This window comes from Eptatretus burgeri, chromosome 8 (assembly GCF_056783735.1).
Source record: "Eptatretus burgeri isolate ZD-2024b chromosome 8, Ebu_testis_v1, whole genome shotgun sequence".
In the NCBI taxonomy this organism is placed as follows: Eukaryota; Metazoa; Chordata; class Myxini; order Myxiniformes; family Myxinidae; genus Eptatretus; species Eptatretus burgeri.
Window position 1 is genome coordinate 83,099,298 of NC_140968.1, and position 25,833 is coordinate 83,125,130.

Genomic DNA, 25,833 nt, shown 5'->3' on the forward strand with positions numbered 1-25,833 from the left:
AATCGAAATTTTGTTGAAAAAAAAGTTGCAAACATTTTTTTTGTCTAACAATTTTTTTGGGGGGGTTGGAAATCACTTAAAACATGTAGAAATGCAAAAAAAAAATTTTTCTCTAACAATTATTTTTGGGGGGGGTGGAAATCACTGAAAACATGTATAAGTGAAAAAAAAAAATTTTTTTCTCTAAATTTTTTTGGGGGGTTGAAAATCACTTAAAACATGTTTGAAATGCAAAAAAAAAAATCTCTTACAATTTTTTTGGGGGGGTAACAATTCTTTTGGGGGGTTGGAAATCACTTAAAACATGTAGAAATGCAAAAAAAATTCTCTATTTTTTTGGGGGGGTTGGAAATCACTTAAAACATGTAGAAATGCAAAAAAAATTCTCTATTTTTTTGGGGGGGGGTTGCAAATCACTTATAACATGCAGAAATGCAAATAAAAATGTTTTTCTCTAACAATTTTTTTGGGGGTGGAGGGGGGGGGACCAAGTCCAAAATTTAATGGCATGATCCTTGGACCATACCTAACCCCCCCCCCCCCACCAAGTTTCGTCGAAATCCGTCCAGGAGTTTTTCCGTAATACTGTTCACAAACAAACAAACAAACAAACAAACAAACAGAAAGGGGTGAAAACAGTAACCTCCATCCATCTTCGAAGATGGCGGAGGTTAATAAGTGCACTTTCATCAATCTATTGCATATTTTCTGTAGCATTGATTTGTGATCGATATCTATTAATGAAAGAAAAAAAACGGACAAAAAGGTCTCTGCATGGGAAGACATGGATGAGCTTACTTTATTTCTCCATAAAAAAACAAACTTGCACTACTTTTAAGATTAACATCCACCCTAGTGATAGCCTACCCCCATGGGCCTAACACCGGACGGCAGTGGAAATTTTCAAGCAGATGCAGTACCCAAGACCACCTGAAATCGGATCTGGTCTCTGGCGTGAATGCATCATTGATAATGATCTCCAAATTTGACCATGAGTCCTGCCGTTGATGTTAACACAGAAAACTGCATATGACCGCCGCCATTGTTACGATTATGTAGACCCCAAAGGTTGCCCAGAATGCAGAGCAGTCTCTCAACCTCTGCCCAAAGTTCAGCAATACAACCAGTCCAAGAGAGATTCCCACAACCACTCCAGCACCATGAGCCATGAAGCTTGGCCCCACAGGAACTCCTGGAGCAGGTGGCAGCATGCGTCTCCATACAGCTCGGCCAAATTCCACACTCACTACTCAGAATGAAAAAGAAGAAGAAGTTACAAAAGATAAATGGTACAAAGCACAGGATTGGCTTGTAGATAAACTCATAAAGGTTGGATCATCCAGTTCCCCTCAGATATATGAATGCAGCTACCAATGTTCTGTGACGTCTTGACCATGATACTCCTCCACTTCCCTCTGTCCTCAGCCAACTCCCTCCATTCTCAAACTACCCCATTGTATTGATATCCCTCCTCACACAATCTTGCCATCCCAGCTGCAGTCTATCTCTTTTCATCCCAGCTTCCTACCTCAATCTATCCGCTCTTTGCCATTCTCTCTTCCCCCTTCTTCACCAAGTGCCCAGCCCACTTCTGCTGGCTTTTTACCATTCTCCCTATCAAGTTTACTTGCACAACAGTCTCCTCCCTCGGTTCATTGATCCTCCTTCTTTCCAACCTCTTCACTCCCACAATACTTCCAACTCAGTTGTTCTCACAGAACTGCAGCCTTTGTTGTTGTCGCTCTGTGAGTACAACCATCTCCAGACCATAAAAGTAGGCTGGCAATACACAACACACCAGAACTTTCCCTTTCCAATTTCCTTGATATTTTTCTGTCTGCGATCAATCCCTGCACCTTCATCCATGCATTTGTACCCACCTGATTCCTCCTGGAAATGTCTGACCTACCATCCCCAATCACTGTCCCCTCCTCCCCCCCCCAACCCACCAGATACTCAAACCTATTTTGCTGTCCGATCTCATTGCCCCTCGAACCTGATATTCATTTATTTTCTCTGCTGCCAGACCCACATCACCTATGTATTCTCTATCATCCTTCGTCCATGCTTCCAGAATGCCTACTTCAACTCCCACAGTACCTCCTGCATCCCCAGCTTATTCTCTGCCACAACAGCTGGATGTTAAGAAATTAACCCAACCAGATAGATGATAAAACCAATGTTGACGTGTATTTTAACCAAGGAAATAATAATCATTATGCGGACTAAAATCTTTTCAAGATTAACTACTTCCCAAAAAGTGAAAGAATTCTAATATTTGTTTGTCAAAAAACATTAAGGAAGAAAGAAAAGTCAGAGACCATTGTCATCTTACAGGTAAATATAGAGTAGCTGCTCATCAAAGTTGTAATCTCAATTTTAAACTTCCTTCTTTCATTCCACTATTTCCACACAACAATGTTAACTATGATACTCACTTATTCATAAGAGAACTAAGCAAAACACCTGGATACAGATCAGCGATTCCTAATACAAGCCAGAAATGCATCTCATTTACAAAATCAATCCCATCTCACAAAACTAATAGTACATTTCTTGATATACATACAAATTTATGAAAAGTCCTCTATCCACATTAGCATTAAGTTTCAAACCATTGATTCAGAACCAAATGAAACTGAACTCTGATCAGGAAAAGGAATTTTCCATTATAACTACATGGATGCTTTCAAAAGATTTGATGAAACAAAATTACCATCAAAAGAAAGGTTTTATAATGAGTTCACTAAAAGTCATAAAGCTGATGATGACTATCAACACATGAAAAATATCAAAGAAAATGCAACCCCAAAAATATTGGTGAATACCACGATTTATATTTCACAACATATTGTTGTGGTTCTCGGAAACACACGCATCCAACAGATAGTGGTCCCAAGACAGTTATTCCATTAATACACGTGTAGATAGTCCCTTCCCTTTTGTCTAGCGGGACAACAGGGGGGTGTGTAGTGATGATCTCATAGCGAGGTTTGCTTACATCATTTCTTCTCCATTTCATTTCTCCTCTTCTTTTCTGATTATTCCTGAGGTAAATCTGAGCCACGTGCACCCGGCGCTGTGAGATGGGTCCTCAGCAAAGGCCAAGCAGGCACGACACCCACAACCCTCCGTACAAAACACAGCCTGCCAAACGCACTCGCAGCGGTAATATCCACCCGATGGTGTTTTCCACAACACAGGAAACACAGCCAGCATGACGCTAACGCTGCACGGAACGCCTACCGAGGCCGATAACAGAAAAACAACACCCCGCCATGTTGTGCATGATATGGGCAGCACGTACTTTTCAACCAATTGCTGGACTACTTATATCGATCGGGTTTCGTCCCACGCACACGATATCAGAATCACCCGAGAGCTGGCCACATGCGCAATGGCGGATCCACGCGCACTGTACGGAACGTGCATGAAGGCAGACCCGTGCGCCGCTCGCGGCTTTGTTATCGTACAGAGCCGGGCACGAATGGACACATCTTACTGTCTGGGCATGGGTTCGCCATAACATCGTACCTTCGGTCCTCGCGGATGGCAAACGTCCCTTCGCCTCTATGGCGAGCGAAGCTGCGATCAGGTGGGGGCATGTTGTACAGCTTTGGCCATGGAGCGGGCGCGTTGGCCAGCGCTGGTCGAGGCACCCGAGCGGGCGTGCGAGACCGACACTGCCCTCGGCCGGTCATCAGGGCATGGCCCGGGGGTACTTGCAAGATGATTCATGGCGCGGAGTTCAGTGTGGGTGATTCGTGTCATGTCATGGGGTCGGAGCGAGACGGTCCCACAGCTCGGGGTCACCTTGCCGGAAATGGAGTGTTGCAGTTTCCGGCCATCATGGCCGGGCCGCGCAGGCGGTCGGGGCCAATCAGAGCACCCGATTCTGGTGATGACACCGAGTATCGTGGTGGCTCCCCACCCCGCGCTGCAGGGCCTATAAAGGTCCGAGCAGACTCCTCCTCCTCTCTCTGCTGCTGCCCTGCCTCGTCTTTCGCTCAACCTGGACCTCGACTCCACCTTCTGTTGGCCTCACTGGGCTCCTCCTCCTCTTCTCCACCCTCGCAACTCAAGCCATGGTCTCATCCTTCACGCCCATGGTCTCGACGCAAGCTGCCCGAAGCAGGAGACGACGCACCAGCTACCAGGGGAGTACCGTGCCGTGGAGCATTCCCCCCAAACGTATTGGTGGTGCGTTCGGGTACCGCGTATCATTTATACAAAGGTACTGAGAGACCGTAACCTCAACTCCTCTCCTGTCTTGCCTCAATCCCTCTTCATCTGGTTGTGTGTGTGTGTGTGTGTGTGTGTGTGTGTGTGTGTGTGTGTGTGTGTGTGTGTGTGTGTGTGTGTGTGTGTGTGTCTTGGTGCCTGTAAGTAAGCCTGCAGAAGATCGTTATTATTATTTTCGGGTTCGGTCTGCTCTGTGTCCGCTTTTATAAGTTGCTTGTTTATTTGCTGCACCACATCTCACTCCCCTATCTCTGCACAACACACCCCAATAAATCTCGATTGTACCACATACCTTTCGTCACCAAAGGCAAATAAATTATTATTAGAAATGTTCCCTGCTCGTTTTTGTCTTTTATGGAATTGATCCAGCATGATCCGAATCCGAGCTTAGCTGGGACATTATTCCCAACGATTCCTTCCCTTTAGCCTGTACATCCTTGGCAGTGTCGCTCGGCTGCATCCGATCCGGTCAAGTGATCTGGTCCGGTAGAGTGATCCAGTTCGGACAAGGCGTACCGAGGTCGTGTTCCTCGGTAATTAAATCAAGTGGTTATTTTTCGGTAACCAGATTAACTAGACGGAGGACCCTTAGTGACGTGGTTGAGTTATTGGTGTCCACGGTCGGTTAAGCGACCCGCCATGTCACGGAATTATCCATGTGAGACGGCCTACAATTCCGGGGAGTCTGGTGGGAGCCGAGATAGCTCCCCCCCCCAGTGGTCTTCTCACCCGACCCCCAGCCCGCAACAATATGTTCTACGATTAGCTGATGTATTTGAAGCATTCAGAGAAGTTTGTTAAAGTAAAGATGTGTATGGATTACATCCCGTTCATTATTACCCAGCTCCCGGGTTTGCGTGGATTGCAATGCTTAAAAATACTTTGAACGCAAAGATGAGATGAAAATGAAGATGACAAAGAAATAGATTAGTTTAAATCAAAGTCTTTAAAACTAATCACTGATGTTGATCTTGTATCATTGATAAGGTAATAAAACAAGGTCAAATGAGCTAATATCCTCGTCCTCTTGATGATGACGACATAAAAATGAATATGACGTCATTGTGATGCATCAGGTTTGCGATAAATTATCTGTGCTAATGCCCGGCTTGATTCCCGCAAACAAAATTCAAAGAGCTTGCCTAGTTTCGGAGATAATGGTATTGGCGATTTCCATTAGCGGCGATATTATGACGTCAACTTTTTTTCTCGGAAGAATTTCCAAAATTGGAGATGGTTTCTGCCTGCGCGTGGGCTTTCTGCATATATATGGCAAGTTTCACGAAGATCCGATGAAAACTCTGGGTTGTGAAACAAAAAATGTCAAAAAATAGGAATGACGTCATAAAAATTGATATGTCGTCATAGTGATGTATCATATGTGCGGTAATTCATCTCTGCTAATGCCCTGTTCGATTCCCGCAAACATTGTTCAAAAAGCTTCCCTCGTTTCGGAGATAATTTTTTAGGCGATTTCCATTAGCGGAGATATTTTGACATCATAACTTTTTTTCTCAGAGGAATTTTCAAAATCGGAGATGGTTACTGTCTGCGCAGGGTATTTTTACATGTATATGCCAAGTTTCAGGAAGTTTCGATGAAAACTGTCGGCTGTGAAACAAAAAAGTCCACAAGAAGAAGATGAAGAACAACAACGTGAGTAAGACTTAGAGATCCTCCAAGAGGATCTAAAAATGATGTTTTTTGTAATGGACGAAGACCACCGTTTTTGCTTGACATATCATGTTTTTTAACCTTAATAAATGTAAAACAATACAACAAAATAAATCATTAAATCTATCATTAAATTTACTAGTTAAAGCATTAGTAAAACTAGGGACATATATTATAGTTATAATAACAAATCGGTGGAGTTAAAACTTGTTGACAATGTTTCAAAAGGTATCCACTTTGAAGTGCTTGCTTTCTAACACACACACACACACACACACACACACACACACACACACACACACACACACACACACACACACACACACACACACACACACACACACACACACTAATTTCTTCCTCCTCTTTCACTTGAATGTTATTCAAAACTATATGTGCAATATGAAATGACACATAAAACATTTGTAAGTAGTAAAGATCGAGCCATCTGTATGAACAAACTAAAGATTATCTCTAAATCATTGGAGCAAATGAATATCTAAATAATGTTCCAGTTGATTGTAATATGAAAATAAAAATATACCTCAAATGAAAGATGATAAATTTGAACTAGAAGGGGAGCACTCGGAAGAGTGCAAACCCTCCGCCGCCAATACTGCTGGGTCACTCAAGTGAACCTTATATCTTATTCATTAAATATGTCAACAGTGCTGACAGTTATAGTTCTTTTCTCCAACATTTTTTTTTTGGGGGGGGGGGTTGGAAAACACTTAAAAACATGTAGAAATGCAAAAAAAACAAATCGAAATTTTGTTGAAAAAAAAGTTGCAAAATTTTTTTTTTCTCGAACAAATTTTTTTTGGGGGGGGCGGGGGGGTTGGAAATCACTTAAAACATGTAGAAATGCAAAAAAAAAATTTCTCTAACAATATTTGGGGGGGGTTAACAATTTTTTTTGAGGGGGGTGGAAATCACTTAAAACATGGAGCAATGCAAAAAAAAAAAAAATTCTCAAACAATTTTTTTTGGGGGGGGGGACCAAGTCCAAAATCTAATGGCATGATCCTTGGACCATACCTAACCCCCCCCCCCCACCAAGTTTCGTCGAAATCCGTCAAGGAGTTTTTCCGTAATACTGTTCACAAACAAACAAACAAACAAACAGAAAGGGGTGAAAACAGTAACCTCCGATCTTCGATGGTGGAGGTTAATGAAACTTTATTGTTTTATACATTGAAAAAGATACAATACACTCACAAAGCATAAGATTATTGATTTTGATTGAAATATTGACTTTGCTTTTTTTAACAGCGTGTAAATGAGCCATGACATCCGAGAAGATTTTGGTGAATTTGATAATGTTGATAGTGTCTCTCGGTTCATAAGATACATATGATAGTGAGTACTTATGGTCAAACGATAATTATGAAAGTAGTTTTATGGATGATGAAGATGCTTTCCCAATCGTGATTTTCACCATTGAAATTGATGACCTTTATGATAACTAGCAGATACTCATTTATGACGGGTATGGGGGACAGGACGGATCACAGTACTCGGTTACGGTTGTTTCTTTGGATGTTTTGCGCCGCATTCAACAGCTCAGTTCATATTGGTGGAATGTCTGGGTGCCCATGGTAGCGTTTGAGACCGGTCGCTTTAGATTGTTGGCATTGACACATAGTGCCGGACGAGTAACACGAACGATTTTACATATTCATCGTTTCTATATTACCTCCATCAACAAATTCACAACATGGCAGAATAAAAGTCGTAAATGCTTTGGTGAACAAACGTCCTGAACTCATGGACTTAGTTAAGTAAAGCACATTGTCTGGGACCCTGCCGTCGGTTTTCCGCCGAACACTGCTGATTGTGACGTCATCGATTCTCTTTTTGAAAATTATATCTACAGGGTGTCCTAAAAGTCTCCATACATTGGGAAAATTAACACTTTCAGCAAAATATCTCTCGAAATTCTTTATAGATAGCTTATATCTTCTTTTTTTTCCACATTCCCTTCAAGAATGCCTTTGTCAAAAGAAGAACGTATTGAAATCATTCTCCTGGCTGGTTCGGGAAGCTGTCGCAAGGTTGCAATTGACTTTAACAGGAAACATGGCAAGCACATCACACACGACACACACGACAAGATTCAGAACATGGATCATTTAAAGGAACGCATTCGAAGTGGAATTACTTGCACAATGCCAGATGTGTTGACACGAGTTCACCATGAGTGAGAGAGACAACTTCGTGTGTGTTTACAAAGAAATGGCAATCATGAAGAGAACATTTTGTAAATAAAGTTACATTTTGCTAAAAGTGTTAATTTTCCCTATGTATGGAGACTTTTGGGACACCCTGTATATTCGATTTTTGAATCCGCCATCACCTACATAAATACATGGGACACATAATGTGAAGATTTCGGAAGTATGAACAGAATGTGTTAAGAGAAAAGTGTGTTAGAAGTTCCAGGCTTACGCCCATTATATTATGATGATGGTGATTACCTTTATGATGATAATAGTGAAAATGCCTTTGACAGTGAAGAGTCATTGTAATTTTTCAATCTTAAAAGAAAATATACTGAATAAATAATGTTATTTATGCAAGACTATGATGATGGTGATTACCTTTATGATGATAATAGTGAAAATGCCTTTGACAGTGAAGAGTCATTTTAATTTTTCAATCTTAAAAGAAAATATACTGAATAAATAATGTTATTTACGCAAGACTTAATGGATGCTCCTAAACTTGAGGGAGAAGAAAATCAAATTGAGTGTTGTCCAAAGTGCTCACGAACAGGATTAAACACAGGAACAAAAACTCATAAACAATGTATATTCTACGATTACATTCACATCATACAAAAATACACAATTTTGTGGGTGTCTGTCTGTCTGTCTGTCTATCTGACCATGATACATTCGGTCATTACTCAGCCAATCTCAACCAAACCTGACAGGAGGACGAAGGGTCACATGATAGAGGTTGTAGCTACTTCATGTGCCCCCCTCCTCAAGGGGGTTTTCCACCTTGGGTGAAATCCATGTTCAGGTGTATCACCATAGCTTATCGTGTTGTTTTTCAAAAGCCGCTTCGAGTAACAAACGTAATAACACTAATGATAATAGCATAATACTAATATTGTTGCCGTTCTCGGAGCCGCATGCATACAACAGATAGGTGTCCCAAGATAGTGATTCCATTATTATACGTGTAGATAGTCCCCTTCCTTTTGTTTAGTGGGACAACAAAGGAGTGCGTTGCGATGATCTAATAGCTAGGGTTGCTTAAATCATTTTATCCTTCATTTAATCCCTACTCTTCTTCTTTTCTGAATAGTCCTGAGGTAAATCAGCCACGTGCGCCTTCACTGCAAGGTGGGACCTCGTGGAGGCCAGCACGTGCGGCGCCACGGTGGGGAAACTAGAGCGCCGAGTCATGTGGTGTGCTTGTTGTTGCGAGATTATCAACTCGAGCTTCCGATGATCTGGGGAATATTGCCGGTTGCATTAAAAAGGCATGTGAATAAATACCTCTTAAGAGGCTGCACCAATGGTGTTTTTCACAGCACGGGAAACACAGCCAGCACGATGCCCATGCTGCACGAAATGCGTACGGAGGCCGATAAAGCCGACTCCACTCCATGTTGGGCAGGATACGAGTGTGCGGGTAGAAGCGGCTTCTTCATTTTCAACCACAATATCCGACACATATTGGTGTTCGCCCCGCGCACACGCTAGCGGAGTCCTGTGAACACGAGCGCTGGCCACGTGCGTAATGGCGGAACCACGTGCACTGTATGGAATGTGCTCAAAAGCAGACACGTACGCCGCTTGTGAGATGTGCACAGATTTATCCATGATGATGTACCTTCGGTCCTCGCTAGCAGCAGTGTATTCTCCATGGATGGTGAATGTCTTCTCTTCTCTACAGCCAGTGAAGCTGCGATCGAGCCGGGGAATGTACAGTGCAGGTCACATTGGTGCACGCGGAGCGAGCGTGTTGATCGGCACTGGTCGAACGCCTGAGCGGGAATGCAGGACCCTCCCCCAGTCGCCCGGGCATTTTTCCAGGAATATTCGCATGCCAATTTCAGTGAGGGCGATTCATGTCATTTCATGGGGTCAGAGCGGAAAATTCCCACTGTCTGGGATGGCCCTGCCGGAAACGAAGTGAGGCGGTTCCCGGCCAAAGTTGGCGGGCCACGTGAGGGGTCAGGGCCAATCGGAGCGCCCGATTCGGGTGATGACGTTTGCATTCGGCATGGCCCCTCCCCCCGAGCTGCAGGCCCTATAAAAGTCGGGGCAGTCCCTCTTGCCCTCTCTCTCTTGCCTCTTCCTTTTTGACTTTCTCTGCTTCACTCTCGCCTCGCCTCGTCGACTCCGCCATGACCCATCTCCTGCTCCTCGTATCCTCCTCCTCATCTCCGCCCACACGACGTCGACTCCACTTGCCTATCTGGTCCCACCTACTACTCCACCCTCGCACTCTGGACTCCGCCCCTTCTCGAGTCAAGCTCCTCCTTTACGGTGCCCAATTCCTGGTTCTAAACTCCCTCTTCATCAGGTTTTCTGTGTCTGTGTGTGTATGTATGTGTGTGTCCTGGCGCCTGTCTGCTTAAGTAAGACTGCAGAAGATCGTTATTATTATTGTTATTATTTTCGCGTTAAGTCTGCTTTGTGTCCCCTTTTGTAAGTTTCCTGTTTATTGTCACACCACGCTTCTTTCTATCCCTGCATTACACACAACAATAAAACTATTCACTGTGCCACATATCTTTCCTCGCCTGCTTGTAAATAAATTATTATTATTATTCGGAATGTTCCCTGCTCGTTTTTGTCTTTTATTCCATTGATCCAGCATGGTCCAAATCCTACTTTAGCCGGGACTTTATTCCCAACGATCCGTTCCTTTTAGACAGTACGTCCTTGGCAGTGTCGCTCGGCTGCATCCAATGCAGAAAAGTGATCCGATCCGGTAGAGTGATCCGGTTCATACAAGGCGTACCGAGGGCGTGTTCCCTGGTAATTAAATCACGTGATTAATTAGGTAACCCAATTAACCCATAGACGGGAGGACCCTAGGTCACGCGGTTGAGTTATTGGCATCCACGGTCGGTTAAGCGACCCGCCGTGTCACGGAATTATCCGTGTGCGACGGCCTACAATTCCGGGGAGTCTGGTGGTCTTCTCACCCGACCCCCGGCCTGCAACAATATTATTATAAAACAATATTAATAACTAGTCGAAACCCCGTCTCAGACGGATTCCGTTCCATGAGCCCAATATGACAACCAGTGCCGGCTCTTGTAAGAGCCGGATCTCAGTCGATGTACTCCATGGCCTTACCTAATGAGGCCTACAAAACGTCCTTGTACACGACATTTTTGGTGTACACTACTCCTTGTGAATAAGTCCCCTGATTTGTGCACGTGTCTACTTTGACGTACACCGTGTCAAAATTTCTGGCTCTCGAGAATGCGACGTACAGTTTACCGTGTGAATAAAACTGGAGATGGTAAGTATATTCCCACTCTACGAAATGTTTGTCCTTGCACTTTGTTAATGATCATGCAGTATGCAAGCCGGATGAAGAATTGTGTTCTCTTTAGTGTGAAGGGCAATGCTACGTCCGATGGTGCCAGCTTCAGCCGTGTAATCAGAACTTGCTGTCCGTGTTTGTTTCCGCCAATGATAAGGATTTTTTGGATGAAAAGTGTTTATTCTGCTTCAGAGTTGAAGGTTCACTATTGCCACTATGTGCAAAGCACTCTTACAAGTACGAAGTTTCTATCAGTCCAGGTCACAGTACCAAGAAAAACATGACGCGACCGCTTGGAGGAGCACAAAATTGGTCCTTCAGTATTAATATATGGATTCTAATAACACTTTACTGTTCAAAGTGAAAAATGTGCCCTCCGGTGGATGATTTCAGGAACTACACCGTTTCCGTGTGATGATATTGATATATTTATATTTATTCTCCTTACACTTTATTGTACAAAGTTGAAAAATGTGCCCTCCGGTGGACAATTCCATGAACTACACCGTTTCTGTGTGATGCTGTTGATATACTGTATTTATTTTTATTCTCCTTGCACTTTACTGTTCAAAGTTGAAAAATGTGCCCTCTGGTGGACGATTTCAGGAACTACATCGTTTCCCTGTGATGATATTGATATATTTATATTTATGCTTCAGAGTTGAAGGTTGACTATTGCCACTATGTGAGATGCACTCTTACAGGTATGAAGTTTCTTTCAGTCCAGGTCACAGTACCGAGAAAAACATGACGCGACCGCTAGGAGGAGCACAAAATTGGTCCTTCAGTATTACAACACTTTACTGTTCAAAGTTGAAAAATGTACCCTCCGTTGGACGATTTCAGGAACTACACCGTTTCCATGTGATGATATTGATATATTTATATTTATGCTTCAGAGTTGAAGTTTGACTTTTGCCACGATGTACGATGCACTATTACAGGTACGAAGTTTCTTTCAGTCCAGGTCACAGAACCGAGAAAAACGTGACGCGACCGCTAGAAGGAGCACAAAATTGGTCCTTCAGTATTAATATATAGATAATAATATTCCCCCTTTCCAATGGGTTTTCCTCCTTGGATAAATGTCGTGTTAACGTGTGTACATAGCTTATTGTGGGGTTTTGTGGGACACCCCTACCAGAAGTAAAAAAAAATGATAAACCACAAACATGTATGATAACATTTTTAAATAGTTGCAACTGCTGTTTAACACTAAACTGAAAGGGAGGAAACCCAACGTTCTTGAAACATTTCTGCTTATCACGTCCCCCACAAATTAGCAGGCTCGAGCAAAGATCTACTGCAATCCATACTGTATATCCAGAGAGGATAATAACATGACACTTCCTGCCACTTCCATAGGGAGTGGGTATACTCGTTACTCAAATGAACAAGTATAAAAAGAGACAAATTGATTTCAAAATTACACCAAAAATAAATTACTTTACAAGATTAATAAAATAAATGAACATAAGTTTTTCTGATGACTGTTTTTTTAAACAATGGAAGATATTGACAAAATTAAGTTAAGGTTTCACAAAATCATATTATATATTATTCATAATTGTCATTATAAAATGGAAATATCAGCACAATATATTACAGAAATAAAAAAATGGATTATTTCGAAATTAAACCTGAACTTAGGATAAAGCATAATGCTTTCAAAAAAAAATAAAAACTTGTCAAAAAAAAATAATGGATCATACGTCTCTTTTAAATAAATAAATTAATGGATGAATGATTTTTTTTTAACATCTGGGAAAGTAAGATACAATTTAACAACCATAAAAATATGCCAAATCCACTTAGATACATTTAATAGTTGGTTTAAGTGGATGTGGGAAAACTCGTTTTCTTTTAAAGATGCTCCTTAGTCCCAACTTTTTAGATTAAGAAAGTTTAATAATATTCACAGGGTCAGGTTTTCAACCTGAGTATCAACTTCTCTCACAAAGTTTTATCAAGGGTCTTCAAAAAGAAGATATTATTACATGAAAGGAGGGGATCCAAAGATAGATTGTGTTAAGAATAGTATGGACTGTGCGTTCGAGTAGGTTAGATTTACTCCTGTATTTGGGATCTGTCAGGGCTATGTCGTTTGTAATATGTGCACTGAAGGAGCAGAGAGTGTCCTTCATAGAGCAGAATAGCATAAAATTGTATCGTGTAAAACCTCGTGTCTTTTGCATCTTACCTTCCCTATTTATCCATCTTCATACACCAGATCTGTCCGGGTTTTATTGTCTTGATTATCCCCGTGTTGGTATCATTTCGTAAATAAACATGTTAATTACAAGAAACATTTTCCTGCCTTCCACGCATGATCTACCACCAATTTCGCTGTATTTGAGTAATCCATGGGGGATTGTAAAGTTGTTAAAAATATTGCAGTAAATTCTAATTTTGTTTCAGCATTCCCAACGGTCTTAGACCTCTGGCTCAGAAAGCCTGCATTAGCTGGGCATCTGATGTGACAATATTATCAGTTTATTTTAAATTCAAAACGAACAAAATTATTAAAATATTGAAGATATAATACAGCTATTCTATTATACTTAAAAATGTAAAAATACCAGAAAACCCTTTTTTTTATAACTACTTGTAAAAAATTTTTATTATTACTACTTTTATAACTACTTGTATTATTCGTGATAACATGGATGATGTCCCTAAACCCCAAGACCTTTTGACCTTTGTCTTTTGGACCTCAAACAAGAGGCTTCAGTGACCCAAGATGCAAACTGTTCAAATTTCAAATCAATCAGGTGAAACTTTATGATTTTTATATGGCCTTGACCTTTAACTGTTTTACCTCAAAAACAATTGTCTTATAGCTTTTGATTGGTGAACCAATTCAGTGACGCAATATGCAAATTATGTTCGAATGAAAATGGAATATTTTGTGACTTTGACCTTTCACATTTTGACCTCAAAAACAATAGGCTTCTAGCTTATGATGACCTTGACCAGGTAGTTAAGTTTCATTAAGATCAGTGTATAATTGTGACCTATAGGTGACTGACATACAGACATACAGACAGAGACAGAATAACAGACCAGACCAATCAATATACTTGCGAATCTTTGATTTTGCAAGTGATAAATTGTGACATTGATAAGTAAAACCATCTGGCGAATGTCCAACATGCAATTATCTCTTACTGAGCAGTAGCACCGTGAGGAGCTGTGGTAGCCGGAATACCCACTCCACATGAGAAGTGTTCTGGAACAGCAAGCACAATCACAAAATTCATAAGAACATATGTGGGTAATTATACCTGTCTTACTACAATGTTCAGCACATCACATAAGGGAAGAGCTCTGTTCATGATGAAGCGGATGATCCACCTCTGGAATTGATATGACTGTAGGCTGCCACAAAGAGCTAAGGTCACAAGATTTGTAGACTAAAACCATGCATGTAAACAAATATAAACATGTTTAAGCAACAACATGATGAGGCTAGTCTTGGCTTACACTCAATCCTTAAAGCTAAAATTGGTCATTTTGAACTTTGTAATGTTGAAGTACAGCCAGTGTAGAGTATTCACTCTCAGATGGCCTAGAAGCTACTTTTACTCTTGCAAAGTCAAGATACGGTCCTAATCCTCCATTTGTAGCTACGAGAAAATGTACCTGTGGATGCTGTACAAGAGATAAGGATGAATGAAGTGTGATATTACAGGGATTAACGATACATATATGAAAGTATTATTGCATTTAGGAGGGGGTGGGGTTATGTATTCAAAGGGTAGTTAGAATGTGTAGTAAGGAAATTCCATTTGTTTGAGCCTGTAGCATCTCGATGTATTAAGTTAGAAAATCGAAGTGCTAATCTGTTTAGTGAATGTGCATTTCTGGAATGGGGAAATGTTTACTTGTCAGTAAATAGCTAGGGATAGGGATTGGGTAAGTTGTTTTAACTTGTTATGGTCCTATTAAAGGGAAAACACGATAAAAGAGAGATGGTAGAGAGACCAAAGGAAGGACTAATCCACATGGCTAATGGTGGCATGCTACCTCAACACAAGGCCACCCCAGTGCTCTATTGGTCATGGATGGCGAGCTCCAGCCAATGGGGTGCTGGGATACAGGGCCAGTGACCCTCCAGCATGAGGTCAGCTGGTTGGCGAGGGCTGGGAGCTTCCACCAATAGGCGATGGACATGGACGGGCAAGACTCTGAGGGGGCTAATGACTGGGGGCGAAAAGGCTGACAAAAGGAGAAGGAGAGACAGAGTGTGCTCACTTTGAACAACGGGAGATCTGCAGCAATCTCGAGCTGAGAGAACATCCGAGCCCTGTTGCTCCCACCGCCTTGCTCATCCCACCGAGTCTCCCATTCACCTTATGCTGGCCTCATCTACCATTGACCTCCCTGCATCTCTCTGGGTCTTCCCTGACAAACCAGTACACTGCTTATAGGAACAAATTGGGGGGGGGGGGGATGGGGGAGATTGAATTGTTGTGTGTGCGTGTGGCGCCTTAGGGGGGTTTGTCTTTGCTGTAATTTGTTTTCCACTTTTATTTCTAACTTTGCTTTTCATGAATCCATTGGCGAATTGTTTTATTATCCCTTTGCCCCCAAGAAAGTCCCAACGCTTGGCCCCCATGGTCTCTTCATCTTGCTGGTTTTTCTTTCCTACTATCCATTGTTCTTGGTTTGCTTTTTCCTACGAAACTACACACAATTTCTATGAAAGTTGACCACAACCTTCATCAACCGTGATGTACCAAAGATTGTTCACACCATCAAAAAAAAAAAAAATAAATTGGGGTCTAAGGGCATTTTAGGGAGGGGGGTTGCCCATTAAAATATGTATTTGCTTTCTTCTCTGAAACTGCACACACAATTTTGATGAAATTTGACAACGACCTTTCTCACCCATGATGTACTAAAGCTTGTTCATGACATTAAAAAAAAAATTGCGGTCTGAGGGATTCTACATGGGGGTTGCCCCCCAAAATATCTATTTGCTTTCTTCTCTGAAACCACACACACAATTTCGATGAAACTCGGACCACAACACCTATATTACCCATGATGTACTGAAGTTTGTTCATGGTAATTAAAAAACAAAATCTATAAGTATTTACTTTCTTGTCCGTTTTATCCTTTGTGGGTCATCTATGCCAAGTGTGTCAGTGGTTCCCTGGTTATCTTATCCAGCCACTACCAGGTGAGCACCCAGGAGTATTGTCCCTATGTTTCATTGCTTTGAAACCTTGTCTTAAATATGCCTTTGTATTTCAATACCTCGTTGAAAACTTTTGTCCATTTGACATTGTTGTTTAATCTCCCTGCAATTCAGAGACCATTTATACACCTGCATATTCCACCCTCCTGACTTGCAGTGACAGTTTGAGCCTTTGTAATGAACAACTCCCATACCCCAGGAGATTATGGCACTGATCCCCTTAACTCACCCCTATAGGAGGGAGGAGAGGGGGGGGGCTTGATCTGAATATGCATGCCAAGTTTTTCCTCTCTCCAAGAGCAAGTCTCATGGCAGAGCAAGTTGATAGAGAGTATGAAATGGTACAATAGGGCAGTGGGGCAACGGCTTGGCGCAATAAGCAAGGGAATGAAAGGAAAAAAAAAGAGAGAGCAGGGACGGAAACATGACAACCTTTAAGAGGGTTGGGTGAGGAAGGATTAATGGATTGTAATAAAATTGTAAGGATGGAGAATGACATGAGATGGTGTTGCGCCACCTGCTTGTCAAGATTGACCAAAAACTGTGGGACAAGTTGATGAAAAAATGGACCATTCCTGCTTTACTTTATCGATTTAATTCACCTGATATACAATGTATGAAAAAAAAAAGTATTGCTGTACAACTTGCACTGGAAGGGTCATCAGTACAAAAAGAATTACTTTCAGAATTCTCATTTTGATTAAAGATATTTGAACAATTTCTGTGCAGTTGTTGCAATTAAGGAGCAGACTCACCATGACAATGGTTCCCAGGTGTGCAGAAAGCAAAGCAAATGTGCCCCCAGCTGCTCCCAGCAAAGAGGCTTCCGGGTCAATCGTAGATGTTATTGAGGAACCTGCATTAAAAGCATTGAGACCCAGTCAAAGCTATCATTACATATCTGAGCAATGAAGGGCAGAATTTATGGCTTGTAAGACAAAAAAAAAATTTTTTATCCATCTTTGTAGCAAATGTGACCAAAATAACACAACAAATCACTAAGTAATAATCAAATTTCCTGAAAGGTTTTTGACTCATAGAAATAAAATTATTAATACAAAAACTGTGTATTTGAACCTCGATCCTTCATTTTTATAACATACCAAATTGTAGTCAATTGCCTGTTATCAGTAGTAATGAAATATCTCTCTTAAAATTCATAAAGAAGAGATGAGTTTGATACCTGCAAACACACCAGCCACATAAATGAGGCCAATGCGAGGTGAGCCATGCACTATTTCCAGAGGTAAAGCCACAACCAGCTGGGCCAAAATGCATATGGCCATCTCAAACGGTCTGGAGGATATCAACAAAATATTGTTATGTTTGTGGGGTAGATGGAGGAACTTCATAGTAAAGGTAGGATTGTATAGAGTAGCATGGTCCGTGGATGAGCAGGAGACATGTCAACGTAATTTAAGAAAGGAAACTGTCAGCTTAAGTTGTTACATGTCACCACACGGGGGGTGGTGCTGTGTTAATTAGGTTGGGTTTAAGGACAATTATTACCAGCATGTGAATTCACCCTGTGACCTTTTCCTCTGTTTTTGTATTTACAAGACCGGCGATAAAAAAGAATCACATCCTTAAAACAACAACAACAACAACCGAACTGAACGTTCCAAGCAGGCAAAAACCCCACCTCTAGGAATGACAACGAGCAAACCACGCCACTGTGGTGGATGATGGATGGGCATGAGGTCAGAAGGTTTGGGTGGGTGGGGAGGGGGGGGAGAGTTGTGTGTGAGGTACGCAATTGGAGGAAAAAAGGATATAGCTTGCTGACTTCCCCTCGACACAGTGAAGAAGGCTGCATGATTCTTGTATTCGTGCTGAGGCGAATTTGTTCATGTGCTGGAGCAACACGCTAGCCATTGACTGTTCAGCTGAGTCATGAAGTGTGTATGTTTCTGAGGAGGGTAGAAGAGTGTGCCTCATGGCCTTATCACAGGGCCTCAGAAATCGTCTCGTAATATGGTCGAGGAGGAAGATGGGCGATCGTGGTGAATGGACCTGGTGCAAAAGGGGAAGAGTTGGCATATTCGCTCGTAAAAAGAAGCTGCACAGCAGTTTCTGAGCCCTGGTGTTGAATACAGCCACACGAATACCTCACATATGTTTCCTGAAAAGAGAGCGGCTTGGCGCCATTTTTGCGAGCTTCCCATGCAGGATGACGCGGTTCAATCGTCAAGTTCTAAAAGACCATTTCTGGACGAAGCGAAGTGCCAGAATAAATGGAGGGATTTCCTTATATTTTATCTTTTCCCCTCGTCTTTTATTGTAACTGCGTGTAGTGGCGCCTCAACTTTAGTCTGTAAATTACCTCAAGTTTCATTATTACGCTTTGCTTTATTCCTCTTATGAATAACTGATTTATGGTTATTAAACCACAATTTATTAAGATTGATTGTGTCTGTCTATTCATTTTGGGTTTGAATAAAAAGTGTAATGTTTTTTGAATAAAATATAAAAGCGTTAAAAGCGTAAAAAGCATATGTGCCTCCATCTGTTTCACATCCTTGCCGCCCTCCCGTCCCGTGCATGCATTCATCTCCAAGGATCACATGTTCGCCTCCAAGGTTGAACTGTTCGGCTATCCCTCCAGGTCGGTCTAAACCGGCGTGGACACGACGATATTCAACCAAACTCTGAAAATCCTCTAGTCATTGTTCTAATTAAAAATAAACGGTCCAGTTCTATTAAAGGTGTCATTCATTGAGATGGGAATAAAAAAATACAATGCAATTTTAAAAACTGCTATATAAATTCTGTACAGTAATATGGTTGTGTTTGTCATATTTCATATATCCCCTCTCACTGTTTCACGCATCATTACCAAACAAGTATGTATAATTGTCACCAAACTCGAAGTTTCTCAACTTCGTTGATCCACTGATAGTTTGATCCACTGACGAAGTTTCTTAAAAACTGATATATAAATACTTCATGCCTGGTGTTGGCTTAATGGTTAGGGTGGCGGGCTTGGGATCGTAGGGTCCTGAGTTCAAACCCCGCTCAGCTGTTGAATTAATAACAGGTGGGGTTAACTCGACCTGTCATCCTTCCAAGGTCGGCAAAATGAGTGCCAGCATGCTGGTTTTCTGTGTCGGAGTGGCGACCCGTGCCGGATTGTGCCCAATAGCCAAGGAGACTGCTTAGGCAGCACCAATGCTCTGCACAGAGTATGGTCCCAGTGGATGGATGGATTGATCCACACCAGCAGGTGGGTGTGCACCAAACTTGGTTTATTACCATGCACGCACGAAACAAAAGTTGGGTTTTAGAATTGGCTCACTTTGTCTGTATATCTACAAACATCAGTTTATAATCGGGGAACAACTTGATTTCAATTAAGTGTTATGTGTTGAACACGAATCAGAACATGAACCTGTAATTCAGGAGTACTTTGGCTCTGAATGTGTCCCGATGGCACATGCACAGAGAGGAGTGAGAATTTTTATTTTTTTACTCTGTCTGCTCATTTGCCAGTCAAACAAAATTGAAAATAATGCCAAACTGGAAGCGTACTGTTTTTAAGGATGTCATAAAGGACACAAATAACAGGCACAAAGTACTTATGTAACGTGTTGAGGTGGAGTGTAAGATTCTGCATCAACACTTTTGGATTTCCCACCCCGACAGCCTTTGTAATGTCATATATTTCAGTTGAATTATATACTTGAACACTGCAGAACAAAAACTGCCACGTAAGTACTTTCAAAAATCTTTAGTTTAGCAGTATAGTATGTGGACAAAATATTAAGGCATTTTACATCATCTCAACCAATCAAATTTGTGGCCGCAGACCCTGCCCATGTCCTTCTTTCTCAAGACTGCGCAGCATATTAGATGTTCTATGAACTCTCCAGTTTCCAAAGTAAAACACAAAATTTCAACATGGCACACAACTTGAGACAGGCTATTCTCTCATTCTCTCATTCTCTCTCTCTCATTCTCTCTCTCTCATTCTCTCTCTCTCTCATTCTCTCTCTCTCTCATTCTCTCTCTCTCATTCTCTCTCTCTCATTCTCTCTCTCTCATTCTCTCTCTCTCATTCTCTCTCTCTCATTCTCTCTCTCTCATTCTCTCTCTCTCATTCTCTCTCTCTCTCTCTCTCTCTCTCTCTCTCTCTCTCTCTCTCTCTCTCTCTCTCTCTCTCTCTCTCTCTCTCTCTCTCTCTCTCTCTCTCTCTCTCTCTCTCTCTCTCTCTCTCTCCTTCCACTCTGCTTTCCATTTATAGATCCTCAGAGAATGAACCTTCACAAAAGTATCTCCCTCTTACAGACAGCATGTGCTTGCTCGACAATTCTACATCTTGAAGTAACCTGAAATCTCATGCACCATGACCTTGGTGATATTTTTATACCAGTTAAAATCTTGTGTAAAAGGGAAACAAGTTATAATTATGGCACGAATCAACTTTTAGAATAAACAGGAAACATCATACATAATAAATAGTACATTCTGCTTCGGGATATAGGCACAAAAGCAATAACCTCACACTGCACAAATAAACTGCCTTGAAAACACGTAAATAATGAGACAACAATTAACAATATCTTACAATTCAGCTTACGGCATCTAAATTGGCTTATAACGTTTATTATATTCAGACATCAAAAGGAGATTTTTCTCAAAACATTTCCCATGTTGGATGGTGTCATGGCATTCTTGTGGGAAACATTTAAAGCCCAACAGTCAGGATTGTTAGCCCATCTGCCTGCGAAGCGGGAGAAGGGGATTTGAAATAATGTGCGTGCGTGTGCATGTAAGTAGGGTGAGTATACTGATTCTGGCTCACTTTTCCCCATGTAAGTGAATGGGGGGATTTTCAGCGATTCATATTTTTTTCCCCAAAAAGTAAACCCCCTTTTTATCCCAAGGTATATTTATTTGTCTCCCCTTTAAACCTAAGGGACACTCTATTCAAATAACCAATGCAACAAGATAAATAGTTGTTCAAGTAGCAAAGTAGTAATGTGATTTGTTAAAGGTGATTCTGAAGAAATATCTGAAACATGAAAGCCTCGGGACACTCTTTTTCAAATAACCAATGCATATTGTTTAGCTCACTCATTGAACCTATAAAGATTTGTTCATTCGCAAATTCCTTCAATAGTTTAATTTTCTTTGCACAATAATCCCCATCTAAAATATTTAAAAATAAAACATTTGAATCTTTATATTTTTCAAGATACCCCTTTAGTGTCATTATGAAATGATATACTTCTCTTAATGATCTCATCAAACCACCTCCTGAGCCTCAGATTATTTTTACATAAGCCACGCCCACTTTTCATAAACCCCGTCCACTTCCACGAGATATTTTCACAAGCCACGCCCACTTTTCTTAAGCCCCGCCCACTTTTACTAAGCCCCGCCTGCTCTTACATCATTTCCAGTTCATCTCTGACCCAAAGAAATCACGAGAAAATTCTACAATGTTATGGTTTTGAAAAATTTCCGAACGAAGGCTTGCCTGGGCTTGCCCAGGGAATTTCCAAAGGAAACCACCCCCACCAGTCTTTCTCGATTAAAGGTTCAACCCAGACTCCATTTAAAAAAGAATTTTGACAATGGAGTGCTGTATTGTCCTTGAGTGGGATGAGGTTGCTTTTAAATCGAATATTTGTATGGAACTAAACCTTCAAGTTGATGAACTGGATTCAAACCTCTTATCTGTTGAGGTAAGATTTTTATTTTCCTATTTTCAGTTCCTTTTAAGCATCGACTCATTTAATAATTAAATAACTTAATTAATACTGTTACGGCTGTGGAAATTCGCATTATACCATAAAGGGCCCTTAGGTGAGATATCTTCATAGGTACATGTGTAGTTAGCCCAAACCCATTGTATGGAGGAATTTATGTGCTTCATCCGGGCTGCGACGCTTTGAGTTAGCCATTTTTTTCTTTTCTGTCGTTATTTTGAACCAACCACGTCTCAACCGCATTCACACAACAACCACCTAAACCACCACGCCAGCCATCGTCACCAAATACAACCACGCTCCAACCTGCAGACAACAACCATAACGCCAACCCTCACCACAGAAGACCCTCAACCACCTTCGCCTTTACCTTCACGAATTCATCCCACATCATCGCTTTGACGGCCATTCCCGCACCACCTGTGAACACTGAACGTCGGGCTGTCTCGGGCCCGCTCGGCGATTGGTGCCAAACGCACCGAGCCGCGAGCGTGAATGGCGGCCTTTCCGAGGGGAAAATTCGGATCAGAAACGCTTCACGCACACTTCTCCTTCGTCCAATTGGCGAGCGTGGGGCGACTTGGCGCCGCCTCCAAGCGTGTGTATGTGAAGTCCGTATATGCAAATTTTAGGATCAGGAGAGGTTCACGCCCATTTTTGCCCGACCAATGGCTGAACAGGGGGGGGCGGCGTGGCCCCACCTCCAATCGCGTTCTGATCCTAAAATTTGCATATTGGCTGATCCTGCCGCCTATAAAAAGGCGAGCGCAAGGCGAATCGAGTGAGTTGGGTTTTGGAGTTGCCTGGAGAGTGTCGTCGAGAGGTTGCTCTTGGGGACAAGGAGCGTTGCGTTGGCAGAGTTGAGTGCGCGCGAAGGAACTGCAAGCAAGGGAGCTCGGGTCCGAGGAAAGAAGGATGGCGGTCGGCGACGAGGTTGCGGTGTGGGGGATCGCTCGTCTCGTCGCGGGACCCAAGCCAGCCAGCCACTCCCCTCCCCTAGGGCATCAACAATTCCCCCTTTCCCCCACGCTGAGATAGTGCAAAAGGGGGCCCCGTTCCCACCCCACCCCAAACGTGGTGCCAACGAAACCCGCCAAGGGGAACGGAGTCGGGGCACAGCGGCACGGCCACATTTGCGGCTCGCCCGCCAACGCGTCACGAGGACGCGGGTAAGACCTCCCCGGTCTCACGGACCTGGCTGTTCCTCCAGGTCACGCACACATTTGGCCTACGGGCCTGTCTGCCTCCTTGTCTGTGAGGGTGGCTTCTTTCCTTTGCTTTTGTGTTCATGTGTGTTGGCGCCATCTGTGAAGTAAAACTGTATAAGTGTTGCGGTGTGTGCGCGTAGTCGGTTTTAACTCTTACATTTGCTTTATGTGCATTTTGATTCTGTATGGCTGTATATATGTGCTATCCGTGTGCCGGGAAATAAAATGCTTGCTTGTTGAACTGTGCCCGTTTCGCTTTGTCTTTTCTCTACTGACTCTCCATCCTGCTTCACGTAAGGGGTTCGTAGTGGGTGCAATATTCGGGTAATTAATCTGAACGGTCCAGGTAGACGATAACACCGCTCGGTTATCCCGATAGTACGGAACGGGCCGCCCAAGTGGCTCGTGTCCGGAGTCGACCTGTGGCGAGGTACGATCGCCCAGTTTACCATCCGCATGGGTACTTAGGTAGGTCGAGTTTGGCGAACAACCCTATCCTACACGGGTGGCTGATTGGCACGATTGTGGTGAGGTCGAAAGGCCCACCCGTGACTAGCTCCCGGCGTTGGTCCGAGTGGGTCATGACAGAATTGTCCGTCCGGTGGGCGACGTGCCGCGATTTGAGTTACGTGGCCATCCGCACGCCGGCGGGCGCGAATTCGCAACAATACATTATTATTTTCTCTCACAGGAAATTGTATCTGAAATACAATATGAAAATACTGCTTTGGGGCCAAATTGGGGCCAAATTGGGGCCAAATTGTTGGCTTGGTTGAAGACCTTATGAGCGACCAAGACCCACAGAAAGAGCTCGACCTTGATGGCCCAACCAAAGAGTTATACCCTGGAGACCAGCAAAATCCTGAAAAAGAGTTTTACAGCAATAGTACTCATTGCGAGTTATCAAGACAATACCCACTGAACGAGTGATACCTTGATGAGCCAGAATACAAGTTTTACCTTGGAGACTCACAACTTTTGAAAAAAATCAGTAAATGAGTTCTGCCTTGATGGTTTAAATAACTACCTTGGAGAGTATGGAAAAGGGTTCTGCCAAGATGGTTCTAAATATGGGGCCGACCTTGGAGACGCACACATTTTGAAAAAATTAGTAAATGAGTTATCCTTGGTGGTTTTAAATATGAAACTTACCTTGGAGACCTCACAAATTTTGAAAAAAAAAATCAGTAAATGAGTTCTGCCTTGATGGTTTAAATAACTACCTTGGAGACTCAGGAAAAGGGTTCTGCCAAGATGGTTCTAAATATGGGACCTACCTTGGAGACTCACAAATTTTGAAAAAAAATCAGGAAATGAGTTATCCCTTAGAGACTTCGTAAGTTGGTTTTATTTTGGAGACTTGAAATGTGGGTTCTGGCTTGATAACTCACAATGTGACATATCTTGTCTCACAATGTGATATAACTGTGATATAAGTTGTATCACAATGTGATATAACTCACAATGTGATACATATCTTGGAAACTCAACAGGAATGTGGTTATACCTTGAAGACTTGGAAAGTTGGGTATATTTTGGAGACTTGAAATGCTATCACTCTTTGGGATCTAAACCTATCAATGTAGTTCTTTGTCGGATGGTGCTTGATGGGAGCAAGATGAAGAAAGTTCTGGGAAGAAAGTGCAGGCTTACTCCCCCTTTCTACGTCATCAAACCTGAAAGCTTTAAAAGACAGAATTGGAAGAAGAGAAAAAAAACATTAAAAAATATATATATTGTTAGTTCTGGGAAGAAAGTGCAGGCTGACTCCCCCTTTCTACGTCACCAAACCTGAAAGCCTCAAAAGACAGAATTGGAAGAAGAGAAAAAAAACGTAAAAAATATATATAGGTGGAAATCTCATTTTGAAAAAGACATTGTGTTGGGCGATGATTGAGTTGGGGTTGAGATTTTGAATGTGAGGGTTGGGACACACACACACACACACACACACACACACACACACACACACACACACACACACACACACACACACACACACACACACACACACACACACACACACACACGCCAACAAACAAAGTTAAGCCTTGACTATTCAGTTGAGGATTCTGTGTTTGGGGTTCACAGATATAAGAACATCCCCCTTGACACATTATATACTGTTATACACCTCGGACTTGGCCCTCGAGTGTCCACAACGGTGTATAGTCGGAGGGAGTGAAGCGCCAACCCATTGCTCCCATTGCACACACATTATATACTGTTATACACCTCGGACTTGGCCCTCGACTGTCCACAACGGTGTATAGTAGGA

At 42.3% G+C, this 25,833-nt stretch overlaps 1 protein-coding gene across 1 annotated transcript in view; it reads right to left on the minus strand.

The window, feature by feature from the left end:
• Positions 1-528: 528 nt before the first annotated feature.
• LOC147022172 (rhomboid-related protein 3-like) overlaps positions 529-25,833 on the minus strand; it is a 66,703-nt gene continuing 41,398 nt past the window's right edge. Inside the window, exons 5-8 of the mRNA XM_085892827.1 lie at positions 17,820-17,932; positions 17,392-17,492; positions 14,602-14,662; positions 529-1,246 (exon numbers count right to left, since the gene is read on the minus strand). Of these exons, the coding sequence (XP_085748953.1) occupies positions 1,011-1,246; positions 14,602-14,662; positions 17,392-17,492; positions 17,820-17,932 (511 nt within the window). The 3' untranslated portion in view covers positions 529-1,010. The remainder of the gene's footprint in view (positions 1,247-14,601; positions 14,663-17,391; positions 17,493-17,819; positions 17,933-25,833) is intronic.